The 17,740-nt window shown below is 40.0% G+C and overlaps 1 protein-coding gene across 10 annotated transcripts in view; it reads right to left on the reverse strand.

Moving 5' to 3' along the window:
• ERC2 (ELKS/RAB6-interacting/CAST family member 2) overlaps nucleotides 1–17,740 on the reverse strand; it is a 958,416-nt gene that overhangs the window by 916,255 nt on the left and 24,421 nt on the right. For all 10 annotated transcript variants that reach the window (XR_010338994.1, XR_010338995.1, XM_064367213.1 and 7 more), the window contains exon 2: nucleotides 5,858–6,653. Coding sequence is in view for 8 of the 10 variants with exons in the window: in XM_064367213.1 (XP_064223283.1) it covers nucleotides 5,858–6,514 (657 nt within the window). In the remaining 2 variants the exon portion in view is untranslated. The remainder of the gene's footprint in view (nucleotides 1–5,857; nucleotides 6,654–17,740) is intronic.

The raw sequence follows: 17,740 nt of genomic DNA on the forward strand, positions 1-17,740 counted from the left end.
AACTCATATTAATATTGATTTAGAGTAGATTCCTTCCTATTGAGTTAAGCCAGAAATAGAAATGATCACATAACCATTGCTTAAAAGCCGTAACATTCCCCAGACAGGTTTACTTACACTTACTTCTTGGGTTACATTTCCCAATGACCTTGTCCCACTTCTGCACATGCAAGATGGGTAAATATTAGATCTAGTACAATCTCCTAGTGTGTGATGCTATTTATATTCCTGAAGAGCCTTGGCTAGCCATGCACAACCTAGGAAAATGTCTAAAAATTGCTTTACGTATGCCTAATTTGGAAGAAATACATTAGAAATACAAAGTTAATAATTGCACAAAATACCAAGGGAATACAAAAAGTCAGTAACACTTATGTACCAAACCACAAGATAGAAGTTTTTATGAACTTTCAGAAAATGTATTCACTCCTGTTTTCTCTCTTTGATTTCCATCACACAATAGAATAAAGATATAAAAAATAAAAAAGACAAACCTATATTCTTTTAGAGAAAATAGGTTCACTTTACTTCCCTACTGTTGTATCTACCCTCTTATCAGCCCTGCCCCCCATAACACCTATTCCAACCCCACAGGCCACTACAAATAGTAAGGGGCTTCCTCATGTGGCAGCAGAATATCCACACTCAATACTTTCTCCTCACCTCTCCCTTGATTGTTCTGCAGGTGTGATGTGGAGAGCATGGCCTGTGGTTTCACTCCATTCCAAAGAATTAGCTGTCCATAATCCCTTGCCCCACTCTCCTCCAATGTAAGAAAACATATCTTGAAGCAAAAGCACAAGTGACGGCAACAAGATGACACTGCATCCATGCACTCTGGTTTATACTAACAAGCACATGATTCTAAATTTCAGTGCTGCAATTCTTAGCAGTAAAGCAACTGTCATCATATTCATGTAAAACTGCATGGCTGAGAAGTGAGGCCTTGGAGGGAAGCGGGTGGAGGAGAAGTGGGAATGGAGGAAGGGTTGGCATATCCATGCAAGAACTGAGTATCAACCCTTTGCACGTAAGAAATTTGGTCACAGCCGCCTACCCATTAGCCCCAAGGTTCCAAACAGTCCTGCACTTCCTGTAACACAGAGAGGGAGTTCAGCATCCTCCCTTAGATCTGGAGTTGGGTTTAACTCCCTCAGACAGAACCATGAGGACTTCAAAATCTACTGCAAATAAACTAATGAGCAGGAGCCCTTGACAACACTGCAAATAAGAAGGAAAGGGCTGTGGTAGTTAGCATTACGTTTATAAAACAATGAATTTCCTATACAAGAGCACTTAAATCTCCTCACCTCTACCCTATAATGGACCTGCTTCCAATTTCTCACACAGAACAGTCCAAATTGTTTTAGATCATCAGAACTTAGGTTAGTGAAATTCTAAATATCTAAATACCCCTGAAAGAATTATCTTGGTAGATGCAATCTCTGATTATTGTGAATAAGAAACGATAATCAAATGTCCCTTATCTTTTTTGTATTTCTTTCTTCCATATAGAAAAAGTTTCCATGATTTTTCCTCTAAAAGGAAATTAAGTTGTGGAAAATGGTGAAAACCCTAAACAGCTCAAAAACCATCTCCAGGAAAAAGAAATAAATTCTTAGTTAAGAATAAAAATTCTGGCCAGGTGCAGTTGCTAACGTCTATAATCATGCCACTCGAAAGAGTTAGATGTCCATAATCCCTTGCCCCACCCTCCTCCATTTTAAGAAAACACATGAAGCAAAAGTCCAAGTGACAGCACCAAGATAACACTGCACTTTGGGAGGCTGAGGTGGGAGGATCACTTGAGCCCAGGAGTTCCGGCCCAGCCTGGGCAATATAGGGAGACTCCATCTCTACAAAGAACTACAAAAATTAGCCAGGCATGGTGACGCACACCTGTAGTCCCAACTACTAGGAAGGCTGAGGTGGTAGGAGCGACTGAGCCCAGGAGATCAAGGCTCCAGTGAGCCAGGGTCACACCACTGCACTCCAGTCTAGGTGACAGAGTGAGACCCTGTCTCAAAATAATAATAACAATAAATCACATTCTTTTTTTTTTTTTTGAGACGGAGTTTCGCTCTTGTTACCCAGGCTGGAGTGCAATGGCACGATCTCGGCTCACCGCAACCTCCGCCTCCTGGGTTCAGGCAATTCTCCTGCCTCAGCCTCTTGAGTAGCTGGGATTACAGGCACGCACCACTATGCCCAGCTAATTTTTTGTATTTTTAGTAGAGACTGGGTTTCACCATGTTGACCAGGATGGTCTCGATCTCTTGACCTCGTGATCCACCCGCCTCGGCCTCCCAAAGTGCTGGGAACATTCTTAATCATCTTATCAAAACCAGTCATTTTTTCGTCTAGCATGTGTGAAGTAGGATCTTCCTATAATACTAAATCACAGCTCAGTGATCTTTTAAGGAGGTAGTGAACATAAAGTTAAGATCTTAGACTTTGGCATGAGATAGACCAATGCCTTAAAACCCAGCTCTCCTGCTTACCAACTGTGTGAACTTGGACAAGTTGCTTATTCTCTCTCTATATATGCTTCATCTGTAAAATAAGGAAAGTTCTAGTACCCACCTCAGATGACTGATGGAATCACTAAATAAGATAATGTACACAAAGCACTAAGCACAATGCCTAGCACACAGTAGGCCCTCAACAGGTGTCTACTGGTACCACTAGCAGCATAATAGAAACAACAGCAATAGCAGAAGTTAGATTGCTCCCCAAACTTTATTTCTCTTAGATCCACTTTGGACAAATATAAAAACTCCACTGGTAGTTATCCACCATATATCTGTCTCTCCTCCCTTTCCTGGACAAAAGAGAGGACTCCACCTCCCGCCCCCCTCAATTATGTCACTTTTAGTTCAAAGAATTAAAGAAACAATGTGCCACCTCCAGTCACTCTCTTCCCCTGCTGTAGCAACCCTTGAAGCCACGCATTGAGATACAGAAAGCCTGGGTCCTGAGTCACTGCATGGAAAAGACCTGTCCTATAGAATCACTTGACCTGCTTCATACTTTAGGCAAATAAGAAATAAATCTCTAATATGTTAATCCACTGAGATTTGAAGTTTGTTGGTTACTGCAGCAAAACGTACCCTATCCTGACCAACAGGTACTCCTATACTTCTAAAAGGGATCCTAATACACTTCCAAAAAGGGAATATAGTTTTTTTAATAACTTGCTTTTTGTCAATCTTTGTAGTTTTTACTTTGTAACACATCATATTTCAAGTAAATAAACTTTTCAAAATCTCCATCCTTCTTCCTCATTTTATATTTTTTAATCTAAAAGAGAAAATTATATTTTACTTGTATTAAATATACAGATTAATATCGGAGCTTTCACTGAGTCATATGTCACACAGTCACATTTCACCTACAATACCCAAGTATTGGGTGATCACAATATCCTGTGATCACAGTACAGACCAGAACAAGGAAGGGAGAATGGAAGTGCCTCAAGCATTCACACACTCCTGGCATATGGCAACATGAGACAGTTAAGTGGAATTATGAATATCACCTACTCTAAACTGAACTAACCCTCATGAAATGGACAAGTGGTTCAAAATGTTTTTAATAAAAGTGAAAAAGCTTTTATATGTCACTAAAGTGTATCTTTATGTATTATTCTGCTCTATCTCATCCACATTTAACTCTTTGTGAATGTCATAGAAGATACATAATATGTTGGCAGCATAATGCATCCTGTAATTTATAAATAAATATATGTGCTTAATTGGGGTCTGTGCTCAAAGATAAATTTAATGGAAGAAGCATGAGATAAGTCACTTTGGAGCTAACAGTTGAGAGAAGAGCTTTCAAACGTTTTGTCCCTACTTGTACCATTCCTAAACTGCTTTAACAATTTTCAAAAAACACTAAAATGAAGAGAAAACCAGTACAAAACTGGGGGAAAATGTGCACTGTAGAAACAGGTTCATAAAGACTTCATGAACCAGCAAAACCAGAAAGAAGCAAAAATGATACTGAAGGGCATCATTTCAGAGTAAAGAACAAAGCTTTCAGTTCCAACTATAAAGTCACATTTCTCCATCTGAAAACCAGCCTTGGCTCTGTCAGATAATCAAAAGGATAAAGTGACTGTTTTCTACACACAGAAGGAAAACAAAAGACAGATTTTCATATAGATCACAAATGCTTCTACAGGTGCTTAAACTCCAAAGAAGTGGTAGCCAGGGAAACAGGAGGATCAGCAGATGACTCCAAGTAAGGCAGAGCACTTCATTAGACCAACATCAAGGCCGGTTATTGGAAAATCACTTGTTTAGTCAACTTAGAGTTGTTTCAATTTCCTTCAGAAAGTTAAATAATATCTGGGAGTTTTTGAGCCATGTGGTATCACACTCGTTATGCCCCAGCTCTTAGCACTTCTATAAGCACCAGTGACAGATGAAGCTGGGGCCAGGCATGCAATCCCAGAACTTTGGGATTTCTCCTTGAAGTCAGAAGTTCAAGACCAGCCTTGGCAAAATAGCAAGACCTTGTCTCTACAAAAAAAAAAAAAGAAAAAAAATGGTTTTAATTGTCAGACTGCAGTGACCTGTGCCTGTAGTCCCAGCTACTCAGAAGGCTGAGGTGTGGAGGATCATTTAAGCCCAGGAGGTCAAGGCTGCAGTGAGCTATGATTATGTCACTATACTCTATCCTGAGCAAAGAGCAAGACCCCATCTCAATGGAAAAGAGAGAGAGAGAGAGAGATGCAGCTGGAATTCAAACCCAGGTATGTCTGATTCCAAAGCTCTTATAAAAATAACAGCATTCTAGGAAATAGAGTAAGCATTTAAAAGGAAAATAGCAGCAAATAAAACAGGCCTCACAGAATAGGTAGGATTTGAAAATGAAGGCTGGCTGGGATTGAACAGAAGGTGGCAGGAAACGGGGGTGCTGAGAAGGCCACCAGTGGAAGGGAGCAGCAAGAGCAAGGGCATAGCAGTGCAAAACCTTGGGTGTGTGCAGGAATTACCAAGCAGTGGTGCAAAAAGCACAGATGTGGAGCGAGGCGGCACAAGATAAGGCTGGAAAGGTTGGCCCAGGTCTTCTAGTAGAAGTGCTATGGGCTCAGACGAGAAGGTAGACTGTATCCTGGAGGCAATGAGTAAACACTGAGGGCTTTAAAGCAGGAAAATAGCATAAATGCAGGTAGACACCAGGAACCTGTTCTTCCTGTGGCATGAAAGATGGATCAAAGAAAAGTATGAAAGTGACTTGCACATAGTAGATAGTTAATTAATGCTGAATGTATGAAGGCAAAACGCCAAGTTAAACTTCACTGTGTATCTCTAACATAACAACCCATTTTACCCAATCCCATTTCATATTGTTCCATTTGCTACTTAGCTAACAAATTTCACTCATTGTGGAAGGAAATAATGGTGCTGGTGCTTCGAAATAAAAATTGATTCACCAGTCAAATGTGGCCCCCTAAATGTTCCTGTTAAAGTGTTTATTCTTGCAGAAATTAATATTTCCTTCTTCTATTCAAAAGGAGGCACATCTGAACAGCTGTTGCAACTGCTGAAAAAGAAAACAAAGTTAACCAAGTACAAAACTTACGCAATGAGGAGTGATTCTCCCCACCCTATCCCTCTCCCCTTCTGCAACCATGTGAAAAGGTTATTGGAAAATAAGGAAATCACAAGCTGTAACAATATATTTCCTATGCTCTCTCATAGTGTCCAAGTCAAACACATAAACTTCTTAAGCCATAAACTTCTTGATGATGCCAAATTTTCTTCTGCACAGGTCACGGTACCTGCAAAGCATCAACTACTCAGTGAGAAGCCAAGGCTGAAAAATACTGAGATGAGTCATGACCTACCTGATTTTCTTCATGGGAAACCCTCATCTGTTCCTTGAGGACAGACATCCGCGCTGCCTCTTCTTTCCTCAAGACTCTCTCCTTCTTAAGCTCAGGACTCCAGAAGGTCTTAATACTGTTCATGGAAGATCCCAACTTGCTGTCCTTGATGTCGAGCTCTTTCCGGAGGAGGTCATTCTCTCTCTGCAGTTCTTTCAGCTGGGCCTGAAGATCTAACATTGTGCTGTCTCTTACCTGCCTCAACATGGAGGGGACCTGGTGGTGATGATGATGGGATGAGCCAGTCAGACCACCATGTTGATCTGTGTATGAAAGGACATCTGTGTGGGAAAGTCCAGCAGAAGCAATATTGGGACTACTCCCCATGGCTGTGACACGGCCTCCATATACAGCTCGATTTGTAGCCCTTCCCAGAGTCATGGTGCCCTTTGGGTAAGTTGTTGAAGCCACCCCTTCATGATCACTCAGATACATGGGTCCAGACGTAGCATAGGCTGCATTGAGGGACTGGATATTCTCCATAGACAGAGTCTTCCCTGTTCCTCCACCTCCCCCACTACTTGTTCTTCGGTGGCCCAAACGAGGAGACCTTGGCAAACGAGGGGATCTGGAAGGGCTACCTTCCAGATTGGTGATTGTTCTTGCACTTCCATACATTTTTCTTCTATTATGAGGTGTTACTGAAGAGAAGAAATGCTATACTAAGTTGGGATTTGAGCTAATATTTCCAGATTGTCCAGAATTTTCACTGCATTCTTTTCACAGTCTGTACCAGAAAATAACTCCACTCAGAGACCTGCAAAGTGAGAAAAAGAATAATTAAAAACAAATTTCTTTACAACTCTAACTGCATTATATTTTTAAATATATACTGATAGATGAACCTATGTAGAGAGGTGATTAATAATAGAAAGAGTCACAGCTATAATGTTCATTTACAAAGAAAAGTGACTCTCAAACTTTACTACTACACGTGAAAGTTTTACAAATTCCCTCATCCTGTCCCTAAGCAAGATAAAAATTCTCAAAGTGAAAAATAAGGTCTATTCCTTAGGAAAATGAAGCTCTCCATATTGGTTTCTGCTAAGGTTAGAGTTAGAACCTCCAGAAAATTCCCCATGGAAGACCTTAGCTATAAAATGGTCCCTCCTTCGGGGTATAACCCCCATAGGCATGTGGTTTGAAAGTCACTCTGAGAAGCTGCTGCTTCCTCAGATGTCAAATACTTGGCATTCATGTTGTTACCTTCGGCTCCTATACTTATTACAGACCTCACTAATCCACAACAGTCCCTTTTCCACTAGGTTCAGAATTTTTCTCAACACAACACTCTAGACGGCTTACCACCAATCAACTGGCATTGACAAATGAATTGAAACCTCCTGGCTATCCTGGAACTAGAAGAGAGGTAGGTCAACCAATGGGATGCCTAAACACATAGCCAGATCCTCAGTGCTATTACCAGAGAAAACAACAGTCCTATCTCTTTCCCCTTTCACACACATCTTTCAGGTTGACCTCTTGAGAATTATTTCCCATTTTGGTTGACCTTAATATTCATATTAACAACTTCATATCTGTACAGAAATGGCACAGGAGAAGAGGTTCCCATCATGATTATTTAAGTATGTTAGTGAAGATTTTATGTAGCTAGGGCTACAGCACTGTAAGTATCCCTTCAATTTTAGCATCCATATGGCCTTAATGGGGCTCATTATGGCCTCCTGTTCTTCCTCTTAGGACGTCTTTAGTGTGTTTTCTTTTTCTTTAGCTTTACAACAATAAGAGAACAGATTTGAGAATGGCAAGCTGAGGTTCAAATCTCCATGCTAATACAAACTAGCTGAGTAATCTTAGACAAATTTACCTTGTTATGAACTTCTACCCTGCAATCAACAAAATGTAGATAATACCACCTAACTCACAGTATTTTAGGAAATAAGATGTTTATAAAATACCTAGTTTGATGCCAAGAAGCAAATAGTCAATAAACAGATTTTGAAGGTAAGTGTCTCAATGAGATAAGTACATTAATAGCAATATACAGGGGCATCTGTTATTTTCACCTGCCAATCATTCATCCCTTTCCACTCTCCCAAATACACTTTCTGGTAATACTGTCGCTATTTTCCTTACAGAAATTGTTCCCAATCCCCTACTCACAGTTCATTGGGTTTAGGTAAGATTGACTCCCTTCACTCGCCTATCCTGGATGCTGCAAGGGGTGAGAACATGACCCAAGCCTGCCCAAGCATCATATTCTATCCTCCAGACATGATAGGAGTGATGGGCATGTGACCCACATTGGTCCAACAAGACTCGATACTATAACTCTGGTTGGAACAGCTGGGAAAGATAAGCTCTTCTTCAGCTGGAATTCCTTACTTTCAAGATAGAGCTGTAAGTACTACAATGTGGAAAGGGCCTCCCTGAGGGTGAAGACAGTGCAAGAGAACAAGAGTTAAACTTCAAAGAGTGTGAAACCAAACCAGATGACATCACTTCATACTCCAGATCCAGCAGTCACAGAAGTTATCATTATCTATCATCTATATATCTGTTCCCAGTCCATTTTAGTTACATATGCCAGGTGACTGATTGCATTAATGTTACCAATCATTTACTCTTGCTTTTTTTTTTAATTGTACTTTAGATTCTGGGGTACATGTGCAGATCATGCAGGATTGTTGGATAGGTACATACAAAGCAATGTGGTTTGCTGCCTCCATCTCCCTGTCATCTATATCTGGCATTTCTCCCCATGTTATCCCTCCCCAACCTCCCTACCCTTCACTGTCCCTCCCCTAATCCCCACAATAGACCTCAGTGTGTGATGCTTCCCTCCCTGTGTCCATTTGTTCTCATTGTTCAACACCCGCCTATAAGTGAGAACATGTGGTGTTTGATTTTCTGTTCTTGTGTCAGTTTGCTGAGAATGATGGTTTCCAGGTTCATCCATGTCCCTACAAAGGACACAAACTCATCATATTTTATGGCTGCACAGTATTCCATGGTGTATATGTTTCACATTTTCCTTGTCCAGTCTACCATCGATGGGCATTTGGGTTGGTTCCAGGTCTTTGCTGTTGTAAACAGTGCCACAATGAACATACATGTGCACTTGTGTTTATAATAGAATGATTTATAATCCTTTGGATATATAACCAGTAATGGGATTGCTGGGTCAAATGGAATTTCTATTGCTAGGTCCTTGAGGAATCACCACACTGTCTTCCACAATGGTTGAACGAATTTACACTCCCACCAACAGTGTAAAAGTGTTCCTTTTTCTCCACATCCTCTCCATCTGTTGTCTCCAGATTTTTTAATGATCGCCATTCTAACTGGCGTGAGATGGTATCCCAATGTGGTTTTGATTTGCATTTCTCTAATGGCCAGTGATGATGAGCATTTTTTCATATATTTGTTGGCCTCATATATGTCTTCTTTTGAAAAGTGTCTGTTCATGTCCTTTGCCCACTTTTGAATGGGTTTGTTTGTTTCTTGTAAATCTGTTTTAGTTCTTTATAGATTCTGGATATTAGCCCTTTGTCAGATGGGTAAATTGCAAAAATTTTTTCCCATTCTGTTGGTTGCCAGTTCACTCTAATGATTGTTTCTTTTGCTGTACAGAAGCTCTGGAATTTAATTAAATCCCATTTGTCTATTTTGGCTTTTGTTGTCAAAGCTTTTGGCGTTTTAATCATGAAGTCCTTGCCTATGCCTATGTCCTATGTGTGTCCTTGCATGTGAGATGGGTTTCCTGAATACAGCACACCGATGGGTTTTGACTTTTTATCCAATTTGCAAGTCTGTGTCTTTTGATTGGGGCACTTAGCCCATTTACATTGAAGGTTAATATTGTTATGTGTGAATTTGATCCTGCTATTTTGATGCTAGCTGGTTGTTTTGCCTGTTAGTTGACACAGTTTCTTCATTGTGTTGATGGTCCTTACCATTTGGTAAGTTTTTGGAGTGACTGCTACTGGTTGTTCCTTTCTATGTTTAGTGCTTCTTTCAGGCACTCTTGTAAGGCAGGCCTGGTGATGACAAAATCTCTCAGCAATTGCTTGTTCATAAAGGATTTTCTTTCTCCTTCACTTATGAAGCTTAGTTTGGCTGGATATGAAATTCTAGGTTGAAAGTTCTTTTCTTTAAGGATGTTGAATATTGGCCCCCACTCTCTTCTGGCTTGTAGGGTTTCTGCCAAGAGATCCGCTGTGAGTCTGATGGGCTTCCCTTTGTGGGTAACCCAATCTTTCTCTCTGGCTACCCTTAGCAATTTTTTCCTTCATTCAACCTTGGTGAATCTGACGATTATGTGCCTTCGGGTTGCTCTTCTTGAGGAATATCTTCGTGGTGTTCTCTGTATTTCCTGGACTTGAATGTTGGCCTGCCTTGCTAGGTTGGGGAAGTTCTCCTGGATAATATCCTGAAGAATGTTTTCCAGCTTGGATTCATTCTCTCCATCACATTCAGGTACACCTATCAAACGTAGATTAGGTCTTTTCACACAATCCCATATTTCTTGGAGGCTTTGTTCATTTCTTTTCACTCCTTTTTGTCTAATCTTGTCTTCTCATTTTATTTCATTGAGTTGATCTTTAATCTCCAATATCCTTTCTTCTGCTTGGTCGATTCAGCTATTGAAACTTGTGTATGCTTCACAAAGTTCTCTTGTTGTGTTGCTCAGCTCCATCAAGGCATTTATATTCTTCTCTAAGCTGTTTATTCTCATTAGCATTTCATCTAACCTTTTTTCAAGGTTTTTAGTTTCTTTGCATTGGGTTAGAATATGTTCTTTTAGCTCAGAAAAGTTTGTTATTACCTACCTTCTGAAGCCTGCTTCTGTCAATTCATCAGATTCATTCTCCATCCAGCTTTGTTCCCTTGCTGGTGAGGAGTTGTGATCCCTTGGAGGAGGAGAGGCATTCTGGTTTTTGGTGTTTCATCCTTTTTGTGCTAGTTTCTTCCCATCTTTGTGGATTTATCTACCTGTGGTCTTTGTAGTTGGTGGCTTTCGAATGGGGTCTCTGACTGGACGTCCTTTTCATTGATATTGAAGTTATTTCTTTCTGTTTTTTAGTTTTCCTTCTAACCGCCAGGCCCCTCTGCTATAGGACTGCTAGAGATCCACTCCAAACCCTGCTTGCCTGGGGATCACCTGTGGGGGGCTGCAGAACAGTAAGGGTTGTTGCTGGTTTCTTCTTCTGTTATATTCATCCCAGAAGGGTACCTGTCAGATGTCAGCCTGAGCTCTCCTTTACAAGGTATCTCTTTGGATATACAGGGGTCAGGGAGCTGCTTGAGGAGGAAGTCTGTCCCTTATAGAAGCTCAAGTGCTGAGCTGGGAGCTCCATTGTTCCATTCAGAGCTACTGGGCAGGTATGTTTAAGTCTGCTGCAGTGGAACTCATAAATGCCTTTTTTCCCAGGTGCTCTGTCCTGGGAAGGTGGGGCTTTATTTTTAAGTTCCTGACGTGCTGCTGCCTTTTTTCAGAGATGCCCTGCCCAGCAAGGTGGTAGCCTAGTCACAGTCTGCCAGCAGAGGCGTTACTGAGCTGCTGTGGGCTCTGCCCAGCTGCTGTGTGAACTTCCTTGCAGTTTTGTTTACAGAGGTACAGTTAGAACTGCCTCAGTAATGGTGGTCTGCCTCAGCAATGGTGGACTGCCTTGGTAATGACGGACTGCCTCAGTAAAGGCAGATTGCCTCAGTAATAGCCGACTGCCTCAGTAATGGCGGACTGCCTCAGTAGTGGTGGACTGCCTCAAATATGGCCGATGCCCTTCCCCCCACCAAGCTGAACCGTCCTGGGTCCAGCTGTGCTTGCTGCAAAACTTTCAATCCAGAGCGTTTCAGATTTCTGGTCTTTGTTGGGGGTGGGACCCACTGAGCCAGATCACATGGCTCCCTGTTTCAGTCCCCTTTTTTTCAGTTGAATGGGTGGCTCTGTATCCCAGGTGTTCCAGGTGCCTGTTGAAACAGCCACCTGGATTTGTGTGAGTTTTTGTGTGGAGATCTGCAGCACCGGCTGAAACAGCCATTCTGGAAACTTGTGGCACTTTTCAGCCCAGAAATCTCCTAGTCTGCAGGCAGTAAAAACTCATCTGGAAATGTGGTGATCACTCACCCTCTGCATTCTTCTCACTGTGAACTGCACTCTGGAGCTGTTCCTATTCGGCCATCTTGGATCTCCCCACTCCTGCTTTTATATATGTCTTGGCAGTGTTTTCCCAATGTGATGCTAGGTTCAGTTATGTGACTTTATTTGTCCACTAAGGTGATAACAAATGTGAAGTAAGCAGACACTTTAAGAAAAACATGTGTTTTCTCTCTTGCTCATTTTCCTCTACCATATCAAATAGAATATTCCCAGTCTAGCCTGACAGAAGATGAAAAATATAAAATAGAATCAAGTTGTCCTAGCCAACAGCCAAGCATTCCCAAGATGTGTGAGCAAGCTCAGCCAAAGTCAGAAGAACTGCCTAGCCAACCAGCCCACAGGGGCATGAGCAAGCCCAGCTGAGATCAGCTAAACACCACACTTACGCACTTAATAAATGCTTCTTAGTATGTCACTGATGTTTTGTGGTTGGTTGTTTTGTCACATAACAAGAACAATGGATAACTGATGCATTTGTCCATAAATTTCCATTTTGCTACATTCAATTCTGGATGAGACTTCTGTTACTTATAGTGACACATACAGTATGAAAAAATGTTTTCTATAAAGGTTTCCCCTTTCCCTAAACAGGCCTTAAAAAATTATATACCTGTTTCTAAGTAAAGAACTTCATTTCAAATATTTATGTTGCTCAAGGCCCAATTTTGTTTTTCTTGAAAATACACAAAAATAATTTTGTGTCAAAGATTTTTACATGAATAATCTGTAGTATAAAAAAGAGGGGATCAACTGTTCTAACATAAGAATTCAGTGACATAAATGATGAGAGAGACAGACGGTGGAAGAGTGGAACAGGCAGTTATATGAATATTTAACAAGACAGAAAGATGTTCATGACATACTGGTGGCAAGGGGAGCATACTACAAAACAGTTTTGTGACTTACTCACACTGTTGTAAAACACACACATACACATACAATCACCAGCAGAGAAGGCTGGAATGACACATATCAAAATGTTACCAGTGGTGGGATTCCAAAAGGTTCTCATTTTCTTCTTTTTGTTTATTTGCATACTCTGAATTTTCTGTAATTGAAACTGACGCAATTGTCCCGTAGAGCTGATGTTAATGGTTTATTTGAATAAACATAGTAATTTATCCTCCCAGTTTTAAAACTTGAGAAAGCTGCATTTGTCTTATCTGAGTTCCTTTCTCAGGAAACCAACCATCAGGTCTCCTAGAGAGTGCCAAGGAGCTGAAACTCACCAGATCACTGCATTTGGACAATGAGTGTCAGATCCCTCACCTGTCATAATTGCTTTGACCACTATCTGCTTCCTGTTGACCAACTCCTCTTCCTTATTCCTCCATAATTCCTGTTTTCCCACTCATGATTACATTTCTTCCCTGCAATATAAACCCTTATGTGAGTCAGTCAAGGAGATGGATTTGAAACTGATCTCCCATTTCCTCAGCTGCAGCACCTGATTAAAGCCTTCTTCCCTGGTAATACTTGTCTCCACTTGGCCTTCTATGCAGTGAGCAGCAGAACCTGGACTGAACCACTGGTGTTTTGATAACATAATAATGATATATACTTTTGTCATTTAAAAAAACTATTTTCTTTCTATGATTCCAACAGTTAAATGAATTTGTTATCTTTCCTGTGTTTAGAATGTAGATATCTAGCTCCTAGCTGGACCACTACTTACAGAGTTGTCTTCCTAGAAGAAGTGATGAAATCTAACTTGTCCTCCTCTGTCTGCTCCCTTTGTATCTAGAGATACATATTTCTGAGGTCTGTGGCTATGGTTGAGGTCCATAAAATTTACACCTACACAGATTTAATCCTCAGTGAATTTACCTGCCTCCCTGGCCAAGGCTTTGGAAAATTGCAATAACCAACAAACAAAAAGTTAATTTGTTCCCTTTGGAAATACATACATATATATCATATAACATGAAAAGATGTATTTTCTTGTTTGAAATAATGTTTCCTTATTTAAAAAACAATATATGTTCCCACTGGCCCACAGTTTTTTGGGTTCTCCTTTTCTAGGTTTAATACCAGATTTATGTTAGTATCATAGATAAAGAAGCTTTCCATTTTTCATATGTTCTGGAACAGTTAGCATAATACCAGTCTTTCCTATTCCTGAAATGTTTTGTAGAACACACACATAAAAATGAATGGGCTTGGCAGGGCATGTTGACTCCTGCCGTAATCCCAGCTATTGAGGAGGCCAAGACAGGAGGATTGCTTGAGGACAGAAGTTCAAGATCAGCCTAGGCAATACAGCAAGATCCTGTCTCTAAAAAATATTTTTAAATTAGCCCAGTGTGGTGGTGTGTTCCTGTAGTCCCAGCTACATGGGAAAGAATGAAGCAGGAGGATCACTTGAGCCCAGTAGTTTGAGGCTGCAGTGAGCTATGACTGCACCACTGCACTCCAGCCTGGGTGGTGGAGGGAGAGACCCAGTCTTTTATAAAAAGAAAAAAACACAGAATTGAGCTTGGTTGTTGATTATCTTTTCTTTTTTTTACTATGTTTACTGGTTTATTTGGGTTTGCTACCAATTTTGTGCCAATTATCATTAAAATGTCTCTTTATAAACAGTCCATTCCATGTAGATTTTTCAGTCTTATTGGCTTTGCTTTGTATAACTTTTCTTTTAAAAATTTTAAATCATCTTTGGTTATGTCCTCATCTCATTCGCAATGTTGTTTGTATTTTTCCTATTTTTCTTGATGACAATATGACAAATGTTTCTCTATTTTCTTAGAGTTTCAATGATATAGCTTTTGGGTTTGTTGATATATTTTACTGCATCTTATTTTCCATTTCATTGATATCTCTTTATCTTTAATAATAATTTCTGCTTCCTTTATGCTATTTTTTGCCCTTTTGCATTGAATGTTCATTTCTCTTTAATCACACTTCCTAATGAATGCATATAAAATTATACACATGGCTGCATATTCCAGGATTGTATGTATAAAATTCTTATTGTCATTTGTAAATACCTTGCTGTTTTTACTTTGAAATTTTTATATCCCAGGAATTATTGAGAAGAATATATTTAAAAATCAAAGTGCATAGAAATTTTGTGATAAAACTTGGTAATTCACATTGTATAGCATTGGGATTATAAAATTTAACACATATATTGTCCAATCTTTGGTATTTGTCAATACTTTCTAATTTGCTTATTAGCTTTTCCTTAATTGTTAAAAAAACTAATAATTATAGAAAATTTAGAAAATACAAATATGCATAAAGCAGAAAATGAAAACACTCTCAATCCTGTCACTCATAGATAACCTCTGTTAACAAGTTAGCATAATACCAGTCTTCTCTATTCCTGAAATGTTTTGTAGAACACACACATAAAACTGAATGGGCTTGGCAGGACATGCTGACTCCTATTGAAATCTCAGCTAGTCAGGAGGCTGAGACAGGAGGATTGCTTGAGGACAGAAGTTCAAAACCAGCCAGTATGTATTATGTTGCTTCCAATTCCTTTTAAGAGTGTTTGTGTGTGTGTGTGTGTGTATGTGTGTGTGTGTGTGTGTAGTTTTAGACAAAACCAGACAATACAAAGACTATATAAATCAAATTATATAAAGACTATATAAAGTCTTGTATTTTCCTTTTTCTCCCTGTTTTATCTTAATGTCATCTCCTTTTCCCACTTAACATAGATGCCACAAAATATTTTTATAAAACATGATTTTTAACAGCCACTATGAGTCTCCAAAGATGGCCATCAAAATTCCTCTTCTTCCTATACACAGTTGTCTCTAGTTCCATTAGCTCCATCAAGAAATTGATTCTATTTCCCTTCTCCTTGAATCTGAACTGGCCTTGTGACCCGCTAAGACCAACAAATGCAGCAAAAGTGACACTGTTCCAGCTCTGAGTCTAACCCTAAAGAGGCTTGACAGTTTCTGATTTTGCTCTCTTAACACTCAGCTGCCATGATGCAGGAAGTCCGAGCTATCATGCTAAAATTAGGAGCCACACAGAAAGGCCCTGGAAGATGAAATATCACATAGAGAAAGAGACCACATGAAGGAGAACCAAAGCACCTAGCCAAGAGCCAGCACCAAGACACCAACAGAGCGAGTAAGACCATCGTGGAGCTTCCAGCCCAGCCCAGCCACCATCTGAAATCAGTTGCATGAATAACAACCATCTCTATATGTAACAAGACCACCAATCAACCCACTGAATGGTGGGAAGTAATAAATTATTATTTAAAGCCCCCCTCCAAGTTTTACAGATTTTTGTTACACAGCAAAAGAACTGAAACAGTCACTTAATGCTTCATTGCGTGGCTTTCTAATCATTTATTTAACTAATCACCTACTATAGAACACTTAGGTAATTTATTTTTAAAGTGGAAATATAATAATTAATATTGTAATTGATAAAGCTTTATAATTTTTTATTATTTTGATTGATAAAGCTTTTCAGTGTTCTGTGAGTACTATTCAGATTGATAAAGCTCTTCCTTCCCTAGGATAAATTCATTATTATTTTTTTTTTTTTTGAGACAGTTTTGCTCTGTTGTCCAGACTAAAGTGCAGTGGCACAGCCTCCGCTCACAGCAGCAACCTCTGCCTCCCAGCCTGAAGCAGCTAATTTTTTGTATATTTAGTAGAGACAGTATTTCGCCAGGCTGGCCTCAAACTTCTAACCTCAAGTGATCTGCATGCCTCAGTCTCTCAAAGTGCTGGATTACAGGCATGAGCCATTGTGCCCAACCTGCCCTAGGATAAATTCTAAAAGAATTATAAAATAAAAATGAAATAGCTGGACACGGTGGTGTGTGCCCATAGTCCCACTGCTTGGCGAGGCTGAGGCAGAAGGAAAGCTTGAGCCCAGGAGTTCAAGGCCAGCTGGGTAACAAAGTGAGAACCCATCTCTATAAAATTAATTAGTTAATTGTTTTTAATCAAAATGAAACAATTTATACTCACATCCTTACTCTTGACTATCTTTTCCTCACAGCTTCTACTCTACACTCAACATATCCCAGAAGCCACCATCTCCTCTTGAGGTCACAAAAAAAAAAGACCTGAAATACCAAACTCAGGATTTTAGCACTACATATTCAGTAAATACACCTTAAGAAGTATTTTTTATTTATTTTTGAGACAGAGTATCACTCTTGTCACCAGGCTGGAGTGCTGTGGTACCATCTAGGCTCACTGCAACCTCTGCCTCCCAGGCTCAAGTGATTCTTGTGCCTCAGCCTCCCGAGCAGCCGGGACCACAGGTGCATACCACCTAACCTGGCTAATTTTTGTATTTTTTGTAGAAAGGGGGTTTTGTCATGTTGCCCAGGTTTGATCTTGAACTCCTGAGCTCAAGTAATCCACCTACCTCAGCCTCCCAAAGTTATGGGATTATAGGCGTGAACCACCATGCCCAGCCCAGAAGTATTTATTAAGTATCAACATTGTGCTACTCCAGCTCTGCTTTAGATCCGTACTTCCTGAACGGTCTGACAAATGTTGAGATAAACAAGCCTACTGGGGTTTCATTTTACCCGAAGATGTCTCAGAGACTTTAGGACACTCATATGTACTGTGACTATCCCAAATAAGTATATAATATAGCTTTTCCAAAATTTATTTGACAACAAAATCCTCTTCCCTTCAGAACATCTGAAAACATTTCACTGAACACTTGAATTTATTTTTTAAGCATCAGCTTAACTCCCACTGTTGAATCCTGGGGATAAGGCAATG

This window comes from Aotus nancymaae, unplaced genomic scaffold (genome assembly GCF_030222135.1).
Source record: "Aotus nancymaae isolate 86718 unplaced genomic scaffold, 86718_ANA_hifiasm-v0.15.2.pri h1tg000067l, whole genome shotgun sequence".
Classification (NCBI taxonomy): domain Eukaryota; kingdom Metazoa; phylum Chordata; class Mammalia; order Primates; family Aotidae; genus Aotus; species Aotus nancymaae.